Source organism: Typopeltis vanoorti, chromosome 19 (genome assembly GCF_054136105.1).
Source record: "Typopeltis vanoorti isolate ZY-2024b chromosome 19, IOZ_Tvanoo_1.0, whole genome shotgun sequence".
Taxonomy (NCBI): domain Eukaryota; kingdom Metazoa; phylum Arthropoda; class Arachnida; order Uropygi; family Thelyphonidae; genus Typopeltis; species Typopeltis vanoorti.
The window spans coordinates 88,634,463-88,651,569 of record NC_143567.1 but is presented as its reverse complement, the minus strand read 5'-3'; the positions used below and the strand labels follow the sequence as shown (position 1 = coordinate 88,651,569).

Genomic DNA, 17,107 nt, shown 5'->3' with positions numbered 1-17,107 from the left:
ACAGAGACAATGAAAATCTAACGATAAAGACATGCTTATAGTGCCAAGAACAGGGTTAGGGAGTACTGTATATATATTCGCTCAAAGGTATATCAACTCGACTGAGATTATTAATATTAAATAAGCTAAGGAAATCTGTGTTTAGAACTAATATTGTCCTTGTAAAGTAAGCAAAGGAAAACTGTGTTTCAGGACCAATATTGTTGTTATTAAATGTGCTTAAGAGATCTATGTTTTAGAACCATGTTAGAACAGTTCAGAGTTAAAGTGACCAATCGGCTGTAGCTAAGTATATGACGTAGTCAACGAAAGAGGGCGCTGGGAAGGGAAATATAAGGCGCCGCACGAGACTCAAACGCTCTCTTGGTTTTCTGTTCCTGTGTTCCCGTCCAAGCCTGGATATCTGAGGAAGCTTGTCGACGGTGCCCAGCAATAATCTCCCGGTTGTTGTTGTAACCGAGTCGAATAAAGCTACCTGAGGAATGAAGTCAGAATTTCAGTAAGGAGCCATTGGTGAACCATGCCAATGTAAAGCCGGCGAAGGGCAACCTTTGAAGAAAGCATAAGTAAGTCGCAGAGGCCATAGAAACACGTGGCTAGGGAATACGGAAGTCTGGCCATATCGGAAGTGAAAGACAAGATGGTAATGTACAACCCTTTCATATATATTCTAGAATTGTAAACCTAAGAAAAAAAAGGAGCCAAGGATTTGAGGAGCTCCATACATTATCTTACCCATAGTGCCTTAATGACTGTTTGGACTAATTGTCTGTGTCAAGTAAGCTGGTGCCATTCCAAGCTTGGGCCGAGAAGGGAACCTAACTTTTGAACTGTTTGTCAGGAGGAAGCTATTTGCTGTAGTGTTAGATATTAGCCTGATTTTCACTTAAATTGTGGGGCATAGAGACTTTAAAGAATTGAAATTTGTTTTCCATGTTAGAATATAAGTCAGAAAGAGTTTGATATGCCATGTATAAAGTTTATATCTGATTGTGCTTAGAAAATGAGCATTGAGTAACCTTGTACGGATAAGTCGAGTCTGAGCTTAATCATAAGAGAGAGATATATTATTGAATTACTTAAGCATAAAGATTGAAATTTTGGATATCTTAATCTAAAAAAGGGGGGGAGTTCAGACTCTCAATTTAGTTCAAAGAAGATAACTTAGCATTGATAATTTTACTTAAAATGTGTCTTGAATGATTATTCAAAAGGGTTTCCATACTAATGTTTTAATAAATGTATTCTTTTATATCAAAGTTCATGAGTTCTGTTGTTCTGAGACTGAATTACCACTTATAAAAAACTTTCAGACCTGTGTGAGTAAGGGGGGGGGGAACAATTCATGTAAGAAAGAGGGGGGGGGGAACCACGACTGCACATCACATAATCCCCATATTAATTAATGTTAACTATTTGAATATCAGAAATTAGTTGCCGGCTGGCGCAGTCGATCTTAAAATAAATTTGTCGCCAACGTAATCCCTGATACATATGAGAGATAAATAAAGCATAGAATTTAAGGAAAGATAAGATAGAAAGTATAAAGAAAAAACGTAAAGGAAGAGACACGAGACATAACAGTAGTATTCTCTGTGGTTATCAGCATGGGTTTGTCAAGGGGAAATCATGTTGTTATTATTATTATTATCATCATCATCATCATTCAGGCCTCCATGGAGTCAAAAGACTCATCGTGGGAGGTCCTTCCTAAGAACATAAAGTCTGTCAAGACTCATCGAGGGGAGGTCCCCCCCCCCTGAGAAATACAAAGTCTATCATACCACTCTTTAAACTCACTGACCGTTCTCGCTCCCACCACTCCATCAGGCAATGCATTCCACGGCTCAACCACCCTCCATGCAAAGAAACCACTCCTCACCCTCTTGCTCACAGTTTCCTTTCGTAACTTCCAGGGATGACCTCTTGTCATCACTCCTTCCCGCTGTTCAACCAAGCGAAAGAACTCCCCAGTGTCAACCCTGTATCCACCTCTCAACAGTTTAAAAGTCTCAATCATATCAACTTTCCTTCTTCTGTCCGCCAAACTCTGCAGTCCACATTCCCTCAGCCGATTCTCATAACTATCCTTGTACAGTCCTGAGACCGTCTTTGTCATCTGTCTTTGTATCTTTTCCACAGTTAATTTATCCCCTTCAAATCCTGGGGACCAAATCTGAGAACAATAATCCAAGTGTGGTCTGATTCAGAGACTTATACAATGGAATGATAACCCTCATCTCTGCAGGTCAGTGTCCTTCTCATAATTGCAGCAATCCTCTGTGTTGCCTTCACCACTTTTGCAATATGTCCCCTAAATTACAGGTTTCTATCAATCATCAATCCCAGATCTCTTGTCTCTCCTACTTCTTCCAGTATAACTCCTCCCATAGAGTATGCAGCATCCCATCGATGTTTCCCAAACCTCAAGACCTTACATTTTGCTGCATTAAACTGACACCCCCATTCATTTGCCCATCTATCTAGCTTATTCAAATCCTCTTGCAGGGCTACCACATCTGCACTATTACTAATAATCCTTCCCAGCTTCGCATCATCTGCAAACAACTGAATATCCCCTTGCAATCCACTGGCAATGTCATTGATATAAAGGTTAAACAATATAGGTCCTAGTACTGAGCCCTGTGGGACCCCACTTGTAACCTTCTGTCTCCTTGAAACTGCTCCACCATACACAACTTTCTGATACCTATCAGACAGCCAATCCTGAATCCAGTTGACCCATCTGACATCCAGTCCCATGTGCTGCAACTTAAATATCAGCTTATCATGTGGAACCCTGTCAAATGCCTTTGCTAAGTCTAAGAAAATTGCAGTATATGCCTTTCCCTCATCTAATGTTCTTGTAACTTTATTATAAAAGTCTAGCATATTGCTAAAACAAGAGCGCCCCTTAACAAATCCATGTTGACTCTCACAGATAACATTACCCTCATCTTCCCAATGCTGTTTACAGTCCCCCCCAGTAATTTCTCCAAGATCTTAACAACTACTGATGACACACAAACTGGTCTATAATTAGACACTTCCAGTCTGTTACCACCCTTATGCAATGGCACCATCTTACCTTCCTTCCATTCCCTGGGCACCTTTGCCGAAGCCAGACTTTCATTGAAAAGCCAGGTTAAAGGCACTGTCAGTTCCCTAGCACATTCTCTCAAAACTCGTGGTGAAATACCATCCAGTCCAAAAGCTTTATTGACATCCAGAGTTCTCAGTATCTGAAACACACTCTCCTCTTGTACCTCTAAACCTTGAACCTGCCCTATCCCTCTAGCATTAAAACTGACTCCTCCAGGATGAAATACTCCAATAAAGTGGTCATTGAACAATTCCACTATGTCCTCTGCATCAGTCACTCTATTCCCATTTTTATCCTGCAATATCATTCTTCCACAGTCATTTCTCTTCCTACTGACCACATAGCTAAAAAATTCCCTAGGATTTTCTTTGGATCTTAGGGCCAATCTCCTCTCATATTCCAGTTTCGCTTTCCTTACCACACTAGTCACTCTTCTGGCCTGTGTCTTATATTCTTCACGCATCCTCTCTTCACCTGTCTCCTTATATCTCTTCCATAGCCTCTTTTTCACATGCAATTCCTGTTTAATATTGTTTGTCATCCACTTTACTCCAAATTGTGTCCTCTTCTTCACTCGTGGTATACAACTTACCATTGCTGCTAACAAATATTCTTTCACAATTTCCCACGCACTAACAATATCCCGGCCTTCCAATTCCTCCCTCCATGAAACTTCCCGAAGTTGACGTCTAAGACTATTATAATCACCTGCATTATAATTCCACATAAGTTCCCGTCGCTTTGATACTCCTGCATGTCTATTCATTTTCCAAGTCAAAACCATATGGTAACTCTCTCCAACTGGTCGGGGAGAGATGTCATCTCAGTTATTATCAATTCTTCTGATGCTATAACCAAATCTAAAACTCTTGAACCTCTTATTCCCTCTGTTACATGTTGCCTAAGACATTTGTCCCTCAAGAATTCTAGAAATTCCATTCCACTATTGCTACATGCATCTTCCTCTCTCCAATTTATACTACTGTAGTTAAAATCTCCCATAACAATCATTCTTCTTGCACTTGCCAAACTTAGCTGTCTAAACATCTCCTGGTCCCCACCCTCTGTGCTCCTGAGTCTGTAGCAACACCCCACTAAATATCCTGTCTTGCCTACCTCTACCTCACACCATATGCTCTCAAAATTTGTCTCACTTCCTTCCAAAGCCTCCACTCTTAGAGGGCATAGGTCATCACTTATCATAAGCAGTACGCCACCACCACCACGCTTTCCCCTCCTATCCTGACGAAAAATGCTATACCCAGCGACTTCTATTTCTGTTTTTATATTCCCTTCTGTCAACCACGTCTCAGTGATCCCAATAATTTTTGGCCGGGCTGATGCTATCTGCGCCACCAATTCCTCTCCCTTATTCCGGATACTCCTGGCATTAGTATAAAGCATATAAATGCCATAGTTTCTATACCCAGCATTATCCCTTCTAGACTCCACTGGGCTCAGTGTTACCTGACATCATCTCCCTTCTCCCAAGTATCCATTCCCACAAGAGGCCACTCCTGCTATCATCCTCCCTGGGACACACTGACTCTTTCAGAACAACAATCTCTCCAGATGCCTACATCCTTCCTCATTGAAATGTAAATGGTCTCTTGCATACAATTCCTCTCTTTCCTCAAACACACTCCAAGCATCCACATATACCACTCCTCTCTTGTCACACATTCTTGCTATTATGCCATTCAATATCACTGCTCTTCTGCTCAGCTCATCATTATCATACCTAGGCAACACACACTATTTTTCCTCTCTCTCTGTCTTCTTCCGTACAGTCTCGAGCAAAAATCTCATATCTCTCGCTGCCCGACCTACATTACCACTCAAGTCATTCGTTCCTACCATCACAATCATCTCATCCACCCTTTCACCTCTCTTAATTGCCATAGCCACCCTTTCTATTGTTCCTCCTGGCAAACACTCCTCACGCATCCTATCTTGAACACCACGGGTCATTGAGTCGCCATACATTATACCTCTTACCATTTCCTCTCTCCTATTGTTTCCATTCTCTCCTCTTCTTTCATTCCCATAGGTCTCTCTCATTCCCTCTCCTCTACTGCTATTCTCTCTTCTAGCATTCCCATACCTTACTCTCTCCTACTGTTTCCATTTTCTCCACTTCTAGCACTTCCATATCCCTCTCTCATTCTGTCTCTCCTACTACTGTTTCCATCCTCTCGTCTTCTAGCATTCCCATACCTCTCCCTCATTCCATCTCCCCTACCGTTTCCATTCGCTCCTCTTCTAGCACTTCCATATCTCTCTCTCATTCCGTCTCTCCTACTGTTTCTATCCTCTCGTCTGTTAGCATTCCCATACCTCTCTCTCATTCCCTCTCTTCTACTGTTTCTATTCTCTCCTCTTCTAGCATCCCCATACTTCTCACTCATACTCCCTAAATTCTCTCTCTCTCCTACTCTCATTCTCCTTGCATTTATCTCTTCCATTCTCCTTATCTTATCTTTCATGCTTCTGCTCTCATTCACAAGACATTCCACCTCCTCTTTCAACTCATCTATCTCCCTCTGCAGGTCAGTCACTCTTAATCTAAATTCACTCTCCCAAACAAAACCATCTCCTAAACGTTCACAGTCACTCACACCTTCCACACTATCAACTATTATTTTCTCATTCATATATATCTTTTTTTCATTCTCTCCTATCACACTACTTGTCTTCCTACATTCATTCCCCGTTCCTGGAGCAACGAAGTCGGATATCGATATTTCTAATGCACTTATTTCCTCCAGCTGCCTGCATTTTGCGCATATACGCTCTCCGTTCTCTTTCACAAGCCACATGTCTAATTCCCGAGATGCATACGTGCCGCAAGTACTGCATGCCACAAAGTCCCTTATGATATTGCTAATAATTGAGTTCTTAAATGGCGGAGGACTTGGCGATACGCCACTTGCGACTGCTGCTGAATCCGTCATCATTCCTTACTGCTGAGTAGCATAATCGTTAATTATTCAATTAATAAATTCCGTTAAATAAATAGAAAAAAAAAGTACAAACAATTACAAGCAAAACAAAACATTTAAGTACACTAAATAAAATGAAATATAACTAAATACAGTAATGAAAACTTAGTTTCGTTTTTTCTTCCACCATTATGCATTCGATTCCGAAGGTAACCAAAATATATTATATCGCGATAGCAACTAACTTCCAAAAAACAACCACTGAAGTACACTCGTATTCAGAGAAATGATTTAGCACTCAAAAATATAGAAAAACGAAAAAAAAAACCGGACTATTCACCAATTAAAAATCACTTTCTTCTCAAAAAACCCGCTTGCCCGTGCCAGAAATCGACTAACTCAGGAATCAGTCGAAGAAAGGCTTAGAAAAAGTTCCTCCAGTCGGCGACTAGACTTGAACTTAAATCTGACTTTGAGCAACTAAGCACAGAGGACGCAAGTGCCACTTCCACTGAGCTACACAGGCCTCAATATTATTATTCGTGACGCCTCCGAGGAGTCTGAAGACTCATCGCAGGAGGACACCTACAACTGTCTCAACCACTACACCGAACCTCTACTACGAATCATCTCCATCACCGCCATCTACCTCCCACCTCCACCACTACCACAACTAGTATTTTTTTTGTCTGTAAATTGCGTGTGTTCTGAAGGGCCGATTTGTCTGTATGCGGGATAAAAAAAGCCGAGTTTCCGGGAGAAAAAACGCTGCTACCTCCATATGAGATCGGCTAACTCACCTTAGATTGAAATCATCCAGATAAAGATTCCTCCCGTCGCGACGAGAATCGAACTTAGGCCTATTCCAATTGAAGGGCGCAATGTACCGTTGTTCTTCCAATTGCACTACGGAGGCGCTACTTGTTTCACTAACTTATGTACTATAACAAGGTGACAAATTCCCCAGACAGGGGAGATGCATATACAGTGTTCTACTTGGATTTTGCAAAAAGCTTTTGATTGACTGCCACATGACAAGCTGTGAAATAAATTGAAACAGATGGGACTGGATAATAGACTTCTGAGTTGGATCAGTGACTGGCGGTCAGATAAGTATTAGAAAGTTGTATATGGGGGTGGCATATCCTGAAAGAGAAAGGTCACTAGTGGTGTACTGCAGGGGTCAATTTTAGGACCATTGTTCTTCAGTTTGTATTTTAATAATATTGGGATGGGTTCTGTTTGTAGATTATGCAAAATTGGGTAGAGCAATGCAGAGTGAAGTTAATGTTATGGCCCTGCAAGAGTTCTGGATTAGATTGCATGTATGGGCAGGTAAGTGGAACTTTCAGTTCATTGTTGCAAAGGGTAAGGTTTTGAGATTTAGTAAGCAATGATAGGATGCAAAGTATACGCTCAGTGGGAAAACTTGAAAGGAAGTAGAGGCGATGAGAGATCTAGAAATGATAGTGGACAAGGATCTGAAATTCAGGGACCACATTGCACAAGTTGTGAAGATGTGGAGGATCCTAACATGCAGAAATAGAGAGGTTATGATGTCATTGTATAAGGCCTTAATCACGCCTCATATAGATTATTGTGCACAGATTTGGTCGCTGCGTTTTCATGCTGACAGTCATATGTTGGAAAGGATCCAGAGAAGATTCACAAAGATTGTCAGTGGTCTTTGGAATGTGGAGTATGAGGACAGATTGGGAGAATGTAAGTTGCAGTCTTGTGAATAGGAATAAGAGGGGAAAATGATTGAGACATATAAGCTAGTTAGGGGTTGTTATCAGGTTGACATGGAAGAGATTTTTCATAGAATGGGAGAGGGAGGGGGGGATAGAAAAAGAGGCCATCGCCGGAAACTGTATAAGGAGGGTGTGAGCAGAGAAGGTTCTTTGCATGGAGAGTGGTTGGTGAGTATCTGGAATGCATTCACCAACCACTCTCCGTGCAAAGAGTGGTTGATGAGTTGAATGCGTTGCCTGAGTGTGTTGTGAATGTAGACACATTGAATCATTTTAAAGCATGGTTTGATGAGCATTGTGTGCAATAGTGTGTACCTCCCATGATGAGTTTCTGACTCCATGGAGGTCAAATATTAAAAATAATAATAATATGTAGGAGTTTATATGAAATTCTCATTTCCTTTACACGTGTAAACTGTTTGTAACATACATATATTACATGATTTGCAAAATGAATGCTTTCATACTTATTGTTTGAACGATGTGTATAGATATTTGGATTAGAATATTGGAAATGTTAATTAGCCAAGGAAATGAACATGGAAATCATCCCATTTGGCTTTCTTATGATACAAGGCTATAGAATAAATCAAATGGGCAATTTATGCCAAAATATTTCATTGAATTTAAAGCAACTCTCTTTAATGAAATTACCTGTCAGAACGAACCTTTTTTTTTTAATTTAAATCCTGTGAGGATGATAAAAATTTTATAAACTGCTTTGTACATATCACTGATATTTTCCTTTGCTTGAAATTTTTTGAATCGATCAAACTTGTTCATGATATTATTTGATTCTCATAGACTTATGTTAATATTAATTCTTAGCTTCAACTCCTGACTGTGCATATTTTGTTTCCTTAGGACTACCTTCACACTATTTCTAATTTATTAAAACACATTACAATGTCTTGGCATATTGTTTGCCAAGACATTTCACTTTATAAGTTGTTTAATGAAATTGGTCTTGTTATTTTATATCATATCTCTCATTATTCAGTTATAGTCATTATTTGAGATATTGCAGTGTTGAAAAGTGTCGAAACTTTTCATTTATTTAGCTAACAGTTATTCCTTCAGGACTGGCAACTTCTTTGACTTTGGAACCACCAGTGTTTCCGATGGCAACTCTAGAAAAATTTCAACCCATGCAGTATGCAGCTTTAACAGAAGTTAAAAATAATTCTCATGCACCCATGGTAGAGAGGTGAGTATTCTATCCTCCCATCCCCCTTAAAGGCTACTTTTGTTCACTGAGTGTCATTTTTGACTTAACCTAAGAATTTAGTTGATTTGACAAATATAATGCAATTATCAGTAGCATGTATAATCAGCTTTTGCTGTAGTGAATTACTTATTACTTTTAGAATACCATTAATGCTATGGGCTTTCACCAGTACTTTTTAATCATTTATATATAATTTACTCAGTTGCAACTCTCACTGTAGGATATACTTGGAGGAATCAGTCAAGCTTGAGATTGATTCTTTGCATGAATTTTTAAGGAAAACATTGCTTAAATTTCAGTCTGGATCATTCATTTTTTAAATATAGCATTGTAAGTGGGAGTGGAAAACAAAAAAAAAACAACTAAATACCATGTTTATTTTGAGTTTGAAGTTGTAAAATATTTTAATATCATCTTAAAACTTATTGCTAAGTCAGAAAATCAATTATTTTAAGAATCAACATCAGTGATATCAGTCAGAAGGTCTGCCTTCTACTTGGATATGTATTTTTGTTCTATCACTGGTTGGTCATTTACAAATTGTAAAGTAATTCCAACAGATCAAGTAGCACAGCAACACAGACTGCTGTGCACGGACTTTAAAATAAGATTGAAGATAAGAACCTCTGGATGCTATGGGATGAAGACAATTAAGTGGTTTCGCTTAAAAGTGGAGGGTGTTAGAGAGGATTTCGGATGGACTGGAAAGTGTACAAGATTGGTGGAAACATAATTCAAAGTAATCTTGAGCTGTGCAATCGAGGTGCTTGGTGAGACATCTGGAAAGATTAGAGAGCAGAAGGAGGGTTGGTGGTGGAATAATGATGTACAAGTGGCAGTGACAGCTAAGAGGAAGGCAAAGCAGAAGTGGGATGAGTCAAGAGTGGAAGAGGACAGAGAGGTGTACAGAGAGAGAAAGCAAGAAGCCAAGAGAGTTATGGCACAGGCAAAGGCCATGGCATATCAAGATCTGTATGATCAATTAGAAACAAAGGAAGGACAGAGAAAAATTTACCAACTAGTGAAATGTAGAAATAAAGCAGCAAAGGACATCTTACATGTGAGGCAGATCAAAGACGCTGAAGGAAGAGTATTATGGAGGGATGTGGACATAAGAAACAGATGGAAAATATACTTCAAGGGACTTTTGAATGAAGAAAATGCAAGGACTCGCAGAGGAGATGGGCAGCCTTCTGAGGGGATGGTGCAGAACATCAGTAGAGTGGAAATGACGGAGGCCATGAAGAGGATGAGGAATGGAAAATCGGTGGGCCCCGACAGAATTCCAGTGGAGGCATGGAAGGCACTGAGGGAAGAGGGAATTGACCTGCTGTGGGACCTGTTCATGAAAGTTTGCCAACAGGAAAATATACCCGAGGAATGGAGGGAGAGTACTCTTGTCCCCATCTACAAGGGTAAAGGGGATGCACAAGACTGTAAAAATTACAGAGGAATAAAGTTGATGTCCCACACAATGAATCCTAGAAAGGGTTCTTGATGGTAGATTGAGGAAGGAGGTGGAGATTGCAAAGGAACAATTTGGCTTCATGCCTGGTAGATCAACAACAGATGCTATTTTTGGGTTACGGCAGATGATGGAAAAGTATCGAGAGAAACAAAGGGAGCTACATCTGGCATTTATTGATCTGGAGAAAGCATACGATAGAGTGCCAAGGCAAGAAGTCTGGAAGTGTCTGAGGGAGAAGAAGGTTCTGGAGAAATATGTCAGGTTGGTGTGGGAAATGTACAGAAATGTGAAGACAAGTGTTCGGACCTGTCTGGGACAGACAGAAAGTTTTCAAGTAACAGTTGGCTTGCATCAAGGGTCAGCATTAAGTCTGTTTCTGTTTAATATTGTGATGGAGGTGGTAACAGAGGAGGTGAGAGAAGATGTGCCTTTGACAATGTTGTATGCAGATGACATCTTGCTGTGTGCAGATTCAAAAGAAGAAGCGGGAACTAAACTGGAAAGATGGAGAAAAGTACTGGAAGAGAGAGGTATGAGACTGAGCAGAAGTAAGACAGAGTATATGTGTTGCACAGTGGGCAGCGGCCAGGAGACAGATCTGGAGCTGGAAGGAAATGTCATCAGGAAGGTGAGAGACTTTAGATACTTAGGTTCAACAGTGGAAGAAGATGGAGGAGCTGAGAAGGAAGTGGGATGCAGGATACAAGCAGGTTGGAGGAATTGGAGGGAGATGGCTGGAGTGTTATGCGATAAGAGGGTGCCGATCAATCTGAAAAACAAAATCTATAGGACAGTAGTGAGGCAATCTATGACATATGCTATAGAAACTGTGGCCCTGAGGAAAAAAACATCAGCAGGATGGAGGTAGCAGAGATGAGAATGCTTAGGTGGATGTGCGGTGTGACCAAAAAGGATCGTCTGAGAAATGACTATGTCAGGGGAACAGTGAAAGTTACGAACTTAGGAGCGAAAATACAGGAGGCAAGGTTGAGATAGTTTGGTCATGTGATGAGGAGGGAGGACGAATATGTGGGAAGAAGGGTCATGCAGATGGATGTGCAAGGAAGGCAGAAGTGTGGGCAGGCAAAGAAGAGATGGAGGGAGCTGGTAGAAGAGGACTTGGGGATGAAGAACTTGGATGTGGTGACAGCCCAAGACAGGAAGGTGTGGAGGAGACTCATTATCAACAGTGACCCCCACTTAAGTGGGAGAAGCTGCAGAAGAAGACTGGTTGGTCATTTACAGTGTAGTCTGTAACATCCAAAGTTTGATTCAATAATGCACTGCATTTCCTCTCATTAACCTTTTGTGCAAATTAATATTTTAATGTAAATCCATATGAAATAGTCCAAAGGAGATCTGTTAATTGGTTTTTATAAGTATGCTCTATATATATTTACCATAAACCAGTTGTGGAAATGCATTCCAGCTACTTCATGAGAATTTTCACTTGCGTGCAACTTTTTTGATTAATGCTATGTTTAGATACTACCCCCAAATGATACCAGTTTTCTGTTATGGTTACATCAGTAACAAATTCAGTTGGAGACAATAGGTGGAAAATTACCTCAGTACTGGAATAGAGCAACAGTTGACCAAATTTTTACAGATACTAGAAAAAAATTAAATATAATCTACAGATCCATATTTTATTATAGGTTTTAGAAAAGCTTATGATAGCATTCATAGAGAAGGCCTTTGGAGAATATGAGATGAACTAGAGATACTTTATAAGATAATATATAATAAAATTTTTAATAAAAATATATGCCATTGACAGCTGAAGCATGGTATTGGCTAATTTAATTAGATAAGAACTTTTTGATGTTAGTCAGGATTAAAGCAAGGAGAGATGGGAGAGCCATTCTCCCATCCTTTTCAATTTAGCATTAGAAAAATGTAGTTGAGAAATTGCAAAAAATAACACAAATATAACTATAATATTAGGATATGTAGATGATATATGTCTTGTTGGAAAAAATGCCAAAGATATTAGGTTAACATTTTGAAAATGCAAAACTGCTGATGAAAAACTAGAATCACAAATCAATCAGAATAAAACTGAATATTTAAAAGTATGCAGAATTTACAATCAAGATGAAAATTACCAGTTTACATTGATAACCTGAAATTTAAAATTGACACATCCTCAAATATCTTAGAACATTTATTATGCGAGATAATAAATTAGTACAGAAATAAAAACTAGAATACATGCCTCCAATAGATCTTATCATGTACTATTTGTTATATTTACTATTTTTTACTATTTACTTACGAAAATTCTATCAAGCAGAGTTAATAAAAAAAAATAGTTAAGCAGAGTTAAAATAGAAATATACAAGACAGTCATTAGACTTATAATAACGGCTATTATAGCCTGTTTTTGTTTAGGAGTGTCCCCTTATTTTAAATACATTGGCTATTATTACTCAAAAAAGGGGGTATATATATTTTAGGGCATTATGGGTGAGTATAGAAGGCAATTATAACGGAATAAAAGAGGTAGAAAAATTTTGTACATACCTTGTTTTGATTCCAGGATGTCTTCCAATTTCATGATCCTGCTTAAGGTTGTTTATAAAGAGGGGGGGGGGAGCGTGGGTGTGTGTTTTGACGTGGGAAAATAAATTTGGAAACCTGGGTTATGTATTAATAATATATATATAAATATATATATATATATTATTGTGTTTAGGGGCACATTTTGTGGGGGGGGGGAGGAGAGAAGGGAAAGGGTTTACTTATGTAAAAACTGGGGCAGGGGAGAGGATTAACGGAGCGCGGACCGTTTCGGTTGACTGACCATCATCGGAACTTTTTTTCAGAATGAGTGTGGGGCTATGTCAAGACTGTAAGTTGAATCTGCCAAATAAGGGCGTTTGTTGTCGCTAAATGGCCGAAGGCATGGCTTAATTTGTAAGTTCTGGATCGTCCAACATTCGGAAATTAGGTAGGGGCAGTGGACGTTGATTGAATTTTCATCGCATTTTATGGCGATAGTTTTGGATATTCTAAGCATTGTTTCGTTGTCCATGTTGGGATATTATTCTCCCAGTGCAGTAGCAGTCTACCTCTAGGTTGCTTTCCATCAGGTTTCATCTTGAATACTTGTTTAGTCATTCTTCCTCACCCATTTTTTTCTACATCCAAGCCATCTCAATCTGCAAGCTATGATTTCATCAGCTAAAACTGGGGATCTTTCTTGATAGTTCTTGATTATGTTTTCTACATTCATCAGTTGTGTTATTTCTTACAGTTCGATAGACTTTTGTGAGGATTTTGTTTTCCAAGATCTTGGTCTGCTATGTTTCAGGGTTCTGCTCTACATAAAAAATAAGTCTAATGATTAGGTATAGTTTCTGGGGGAAATTCCCCATGCTACTCCTCTTAAACACTATTATTATAATAACCGGCTATTATAGCCTGTTTTTGTTTAGGAGTGTCCCTTATTTTAAATACATTGGCTATTATTACTCAAAAAAGGGGGTATATATATTTTAGGGCATTATGGGTGAGTATAGAAGGCAATTATAGCAGAATAAAAGAGGTGGAAAAATTTTGTCCATGCCTTGTTTTGATTCCAGGATGTCTTCCAATTTCATGATCCTGCTTAAGATTGTTTATAAAGAGGGGGGAGGAGGAAGGGAGCATGGGGGTGTGTTTTGACGTGGGAAAATAAATTTGGAAACCCGGGTTATGTATTAATAATATATATATATATATATATATATATATATATATTATTGTGTTTAGGAGTGCATTTTGTGGGGAGAAGGAGAGAGGGGGAAGGGTTTACTTATGTGGAAACTGGGGCAGGGGAGGGGGTTAACGGGGTGCGGACCGTTTCGTCGACTGACCATCATCGGAACTTTTTCGGAATGAGTATGGGGCTATGTCAAGACTGTAAGTTGAATCTGCCAAATAAGGGCATTTGCTGTCGCTAAATGGCTGGAGATGATCCAGAACTTAATTTGTAAGTTCTGGATCATCCAGCATTCGGAAATTAGATAGGGGCGGTGGACGTTGATTGAATTTTCATCGCATTTCATGGTGATAGTCGGATATTCTAAGCATTGTTTCGTTGTCACAAAAAATCACAAAAAAAAAGTTTATGGACACTCTTCTCCTTTGTTTTTGACAATTAAGAAATGGGCTGCCTAATTTAAACATGGCCGTACCAGCCTTGAAGATGATCCATGTGAAGGACGTCCAAAAAGTTTAACAACACCAGAAATCATTGATCAAGTGCACGATATGGTATTGGATGACCGGCAAGTGAAATTGCTTAGACTATAGGCATTTCAAAAGAACGTGTAGGATATATTTTGCATGAAGAATTGCATATGAAAAAGCTTTTCGCAAGATGGGTGCCATGCTTGCTCACAGCAAATCAAAAACACACTCACATGAAAATCTCTGAACAGTGCTCAGAGCGTTTTAACAAGAATAAAACTGATATTATGCATTGATTTATTATTATTATCATTGAATTATTATTATAAGCCAATTGGAAAGAGAAGGCAGGTAGACCTCAATAAAGGATATTGGATGGATAATGAAACCGGAACAGACCAATATGGTCTATACCTGTAATTAGTGTTATGAAGATGATGATGATTTATTATTATGGATGAGACTTGGATTCACCGTTACACACCAGAATCCAAACAGCAGTCGAAACAGTGGACAAAAGTTGGTTGTTCAGTGCCAAAGACAAAGTTGGTTCCATCAGCAGGACAGGTCATGATATCAGTGTTTTGGGATGCTAAAGGCATTTTGTTTATTAATTATCTTCAAAAAGGGTAAGACAACAACCGGGGAATATTATTCTGATCTTTTAATCAGACTAGACAAAAAAATTTGTGAGAAAATACCTGGTTTGCAGAAGAAAAAAAAATCATCTTTCTTCAGAACAATATACCTGCTCACAAAGGTGTTTTAGCAATGGAAAACTTAAGGATCTGCACTATGAATTGTTGGAACATCCATGCTATTCCCCAGATTTGGCTCCCTCTGACTTCTTTCTCTTCCCAAAACTAAAACTCTTCCTCGCTGGTTAGCATTTTTCTTCAAATCAAGAGGCGATTGCAGTTGTAGAGGGAGTATTTTGCAGATCTTATTGAGAATCACTACAAGTGACCGGATAATGGTGCTGGTGCATCGCTGGAATAAATGTATTAGTCTTATGAGAGATTATGTTGAAAAATAAAAGTAATTTTGAAATTATAAATTTGTTTTTTCATTGTTAGGCTGAGCACTTTTCAGACCACCCTCGTATTAGGGGAGATGGTGAGATGTAGTGGAGTAGAACGTCCTCCCGTGATAAGTCCTTGGAGGTGTTACATAATAATATAATAATGTTGCTCATGTCCTAAAGTAATTTCCATCTTGCAGCTTTGTTTAAGTCTATCAACGAAGTCAATTCTTTGTTACCTTGTCTAAAAGATAAAGAATACAGCCATTATTGTTACCTGTAGTATATATCAGATTCCTTGTAATTGCAATTTATTCTACTTCATACAAACAGGCAGATATGGATCTGCCCATTCGTATGAAATAGGACAAATTTCAGAAGATAATTGCAAAACACTTATTTTAGAAGATCAATCTTGTATTGAACTAAAACAAATCTGTCTTTAATGAACATGGAATTAACAATACTAGCCACAAAATCCTCTGGAATGAGCTAAATTTCTGCATAGATGCAACTAGAAATTCAATTGTCTTTTCAAAGAAAGTGGCTTTGCCCATGCTCAAAATTTGGGAAATTGTTATCAGTAACCGTATTAGTTATTATTATTTTTTGAAATTTATTTTTTAATATACTCTCTCCCATACCTCCTTCCTCACATGCATCCCCACCTATATTGAATCCCATTAGTATAATATTTACCTGGTACTCTTGCAACAGCATGCAAAAAGATAATTCTACACGCACTTGCGTTGTTATGTTTGAATTTACCATTATTTACTTTCTAACACTGAGCTTGGTTTAAGATACTTAAACCAAAATATCTGTGTAATTGTACTTTATTAGACATTTCTTACACATGTGTAATCTACATCCATGTTGTGCATAGCTCCATCCCATCCATCAGCTGTTGAGTGATATTTAGAAGGAAAATTTGAAACTTGACTTTTGGGAATTTGTGGGATAGGGAGAAAGAGAGATAATGTTGTCTATTCTGCTGAATAATAAAACATTTTGGAGGACCTTTCTTGAATCATTTGTAAAGGGGAAAAAAAAATTCCTTTTCATTTCAAAATTTTTCTCCCCTTCCTCCAATAAGGTACAACTCAAGATCTTGGATATTTGTATATTCTTTGCAAGAGAATCACAGTGAGTTGCATACTGCCTAACATTTCCAAACTAATGTATGAAAATTGATCATTCTTGCATCTGTTATTTTGTTAAAATGTTAAAAAATCAGGAAAAAAGAAAAAGAGCGATTTGACAACCGTAACGGATGTTAAAAGGGACGAAAGTGAGGCGGAAAGAAACGAAATTGAGAGAACGAATGAAAGTAGAAATGGCGTGGTGCAGAAACCGCAAGTAAAAAAAATCGAAAGAATGAATGATAGCGAAAAAAGAATGACTGATGGCGAAAG

The 17,107-nt window shown here is 38.7% G+C and overlaps 1 protein-coding gene across 4 annotated transcripts in view; it reads left to right on the top strand.

The window, feature by feature from the left end:
- LOC150096320 (protein FAM13A-like) overlaps positions 1-17,107 on the top strand; it is a 486,855-nt gene that overhangs the window by 191,552 nt on the left and 278,196 nt on the right. For all 4 annotated transcript variants that reach the window (XM_090408854.1, XM_090408851.1, XM_090408853.1 and 1 more), the window contains exon 8: positions 8,861-9,006. In XM_090408854.1, the coding sequence (XP_090264980.1) occupies positions 8,861-9,006 (146 nt within the window). The remainder of the gene's footprint in view (positions 1-8,860; positions 9,007-17,107) is intronic.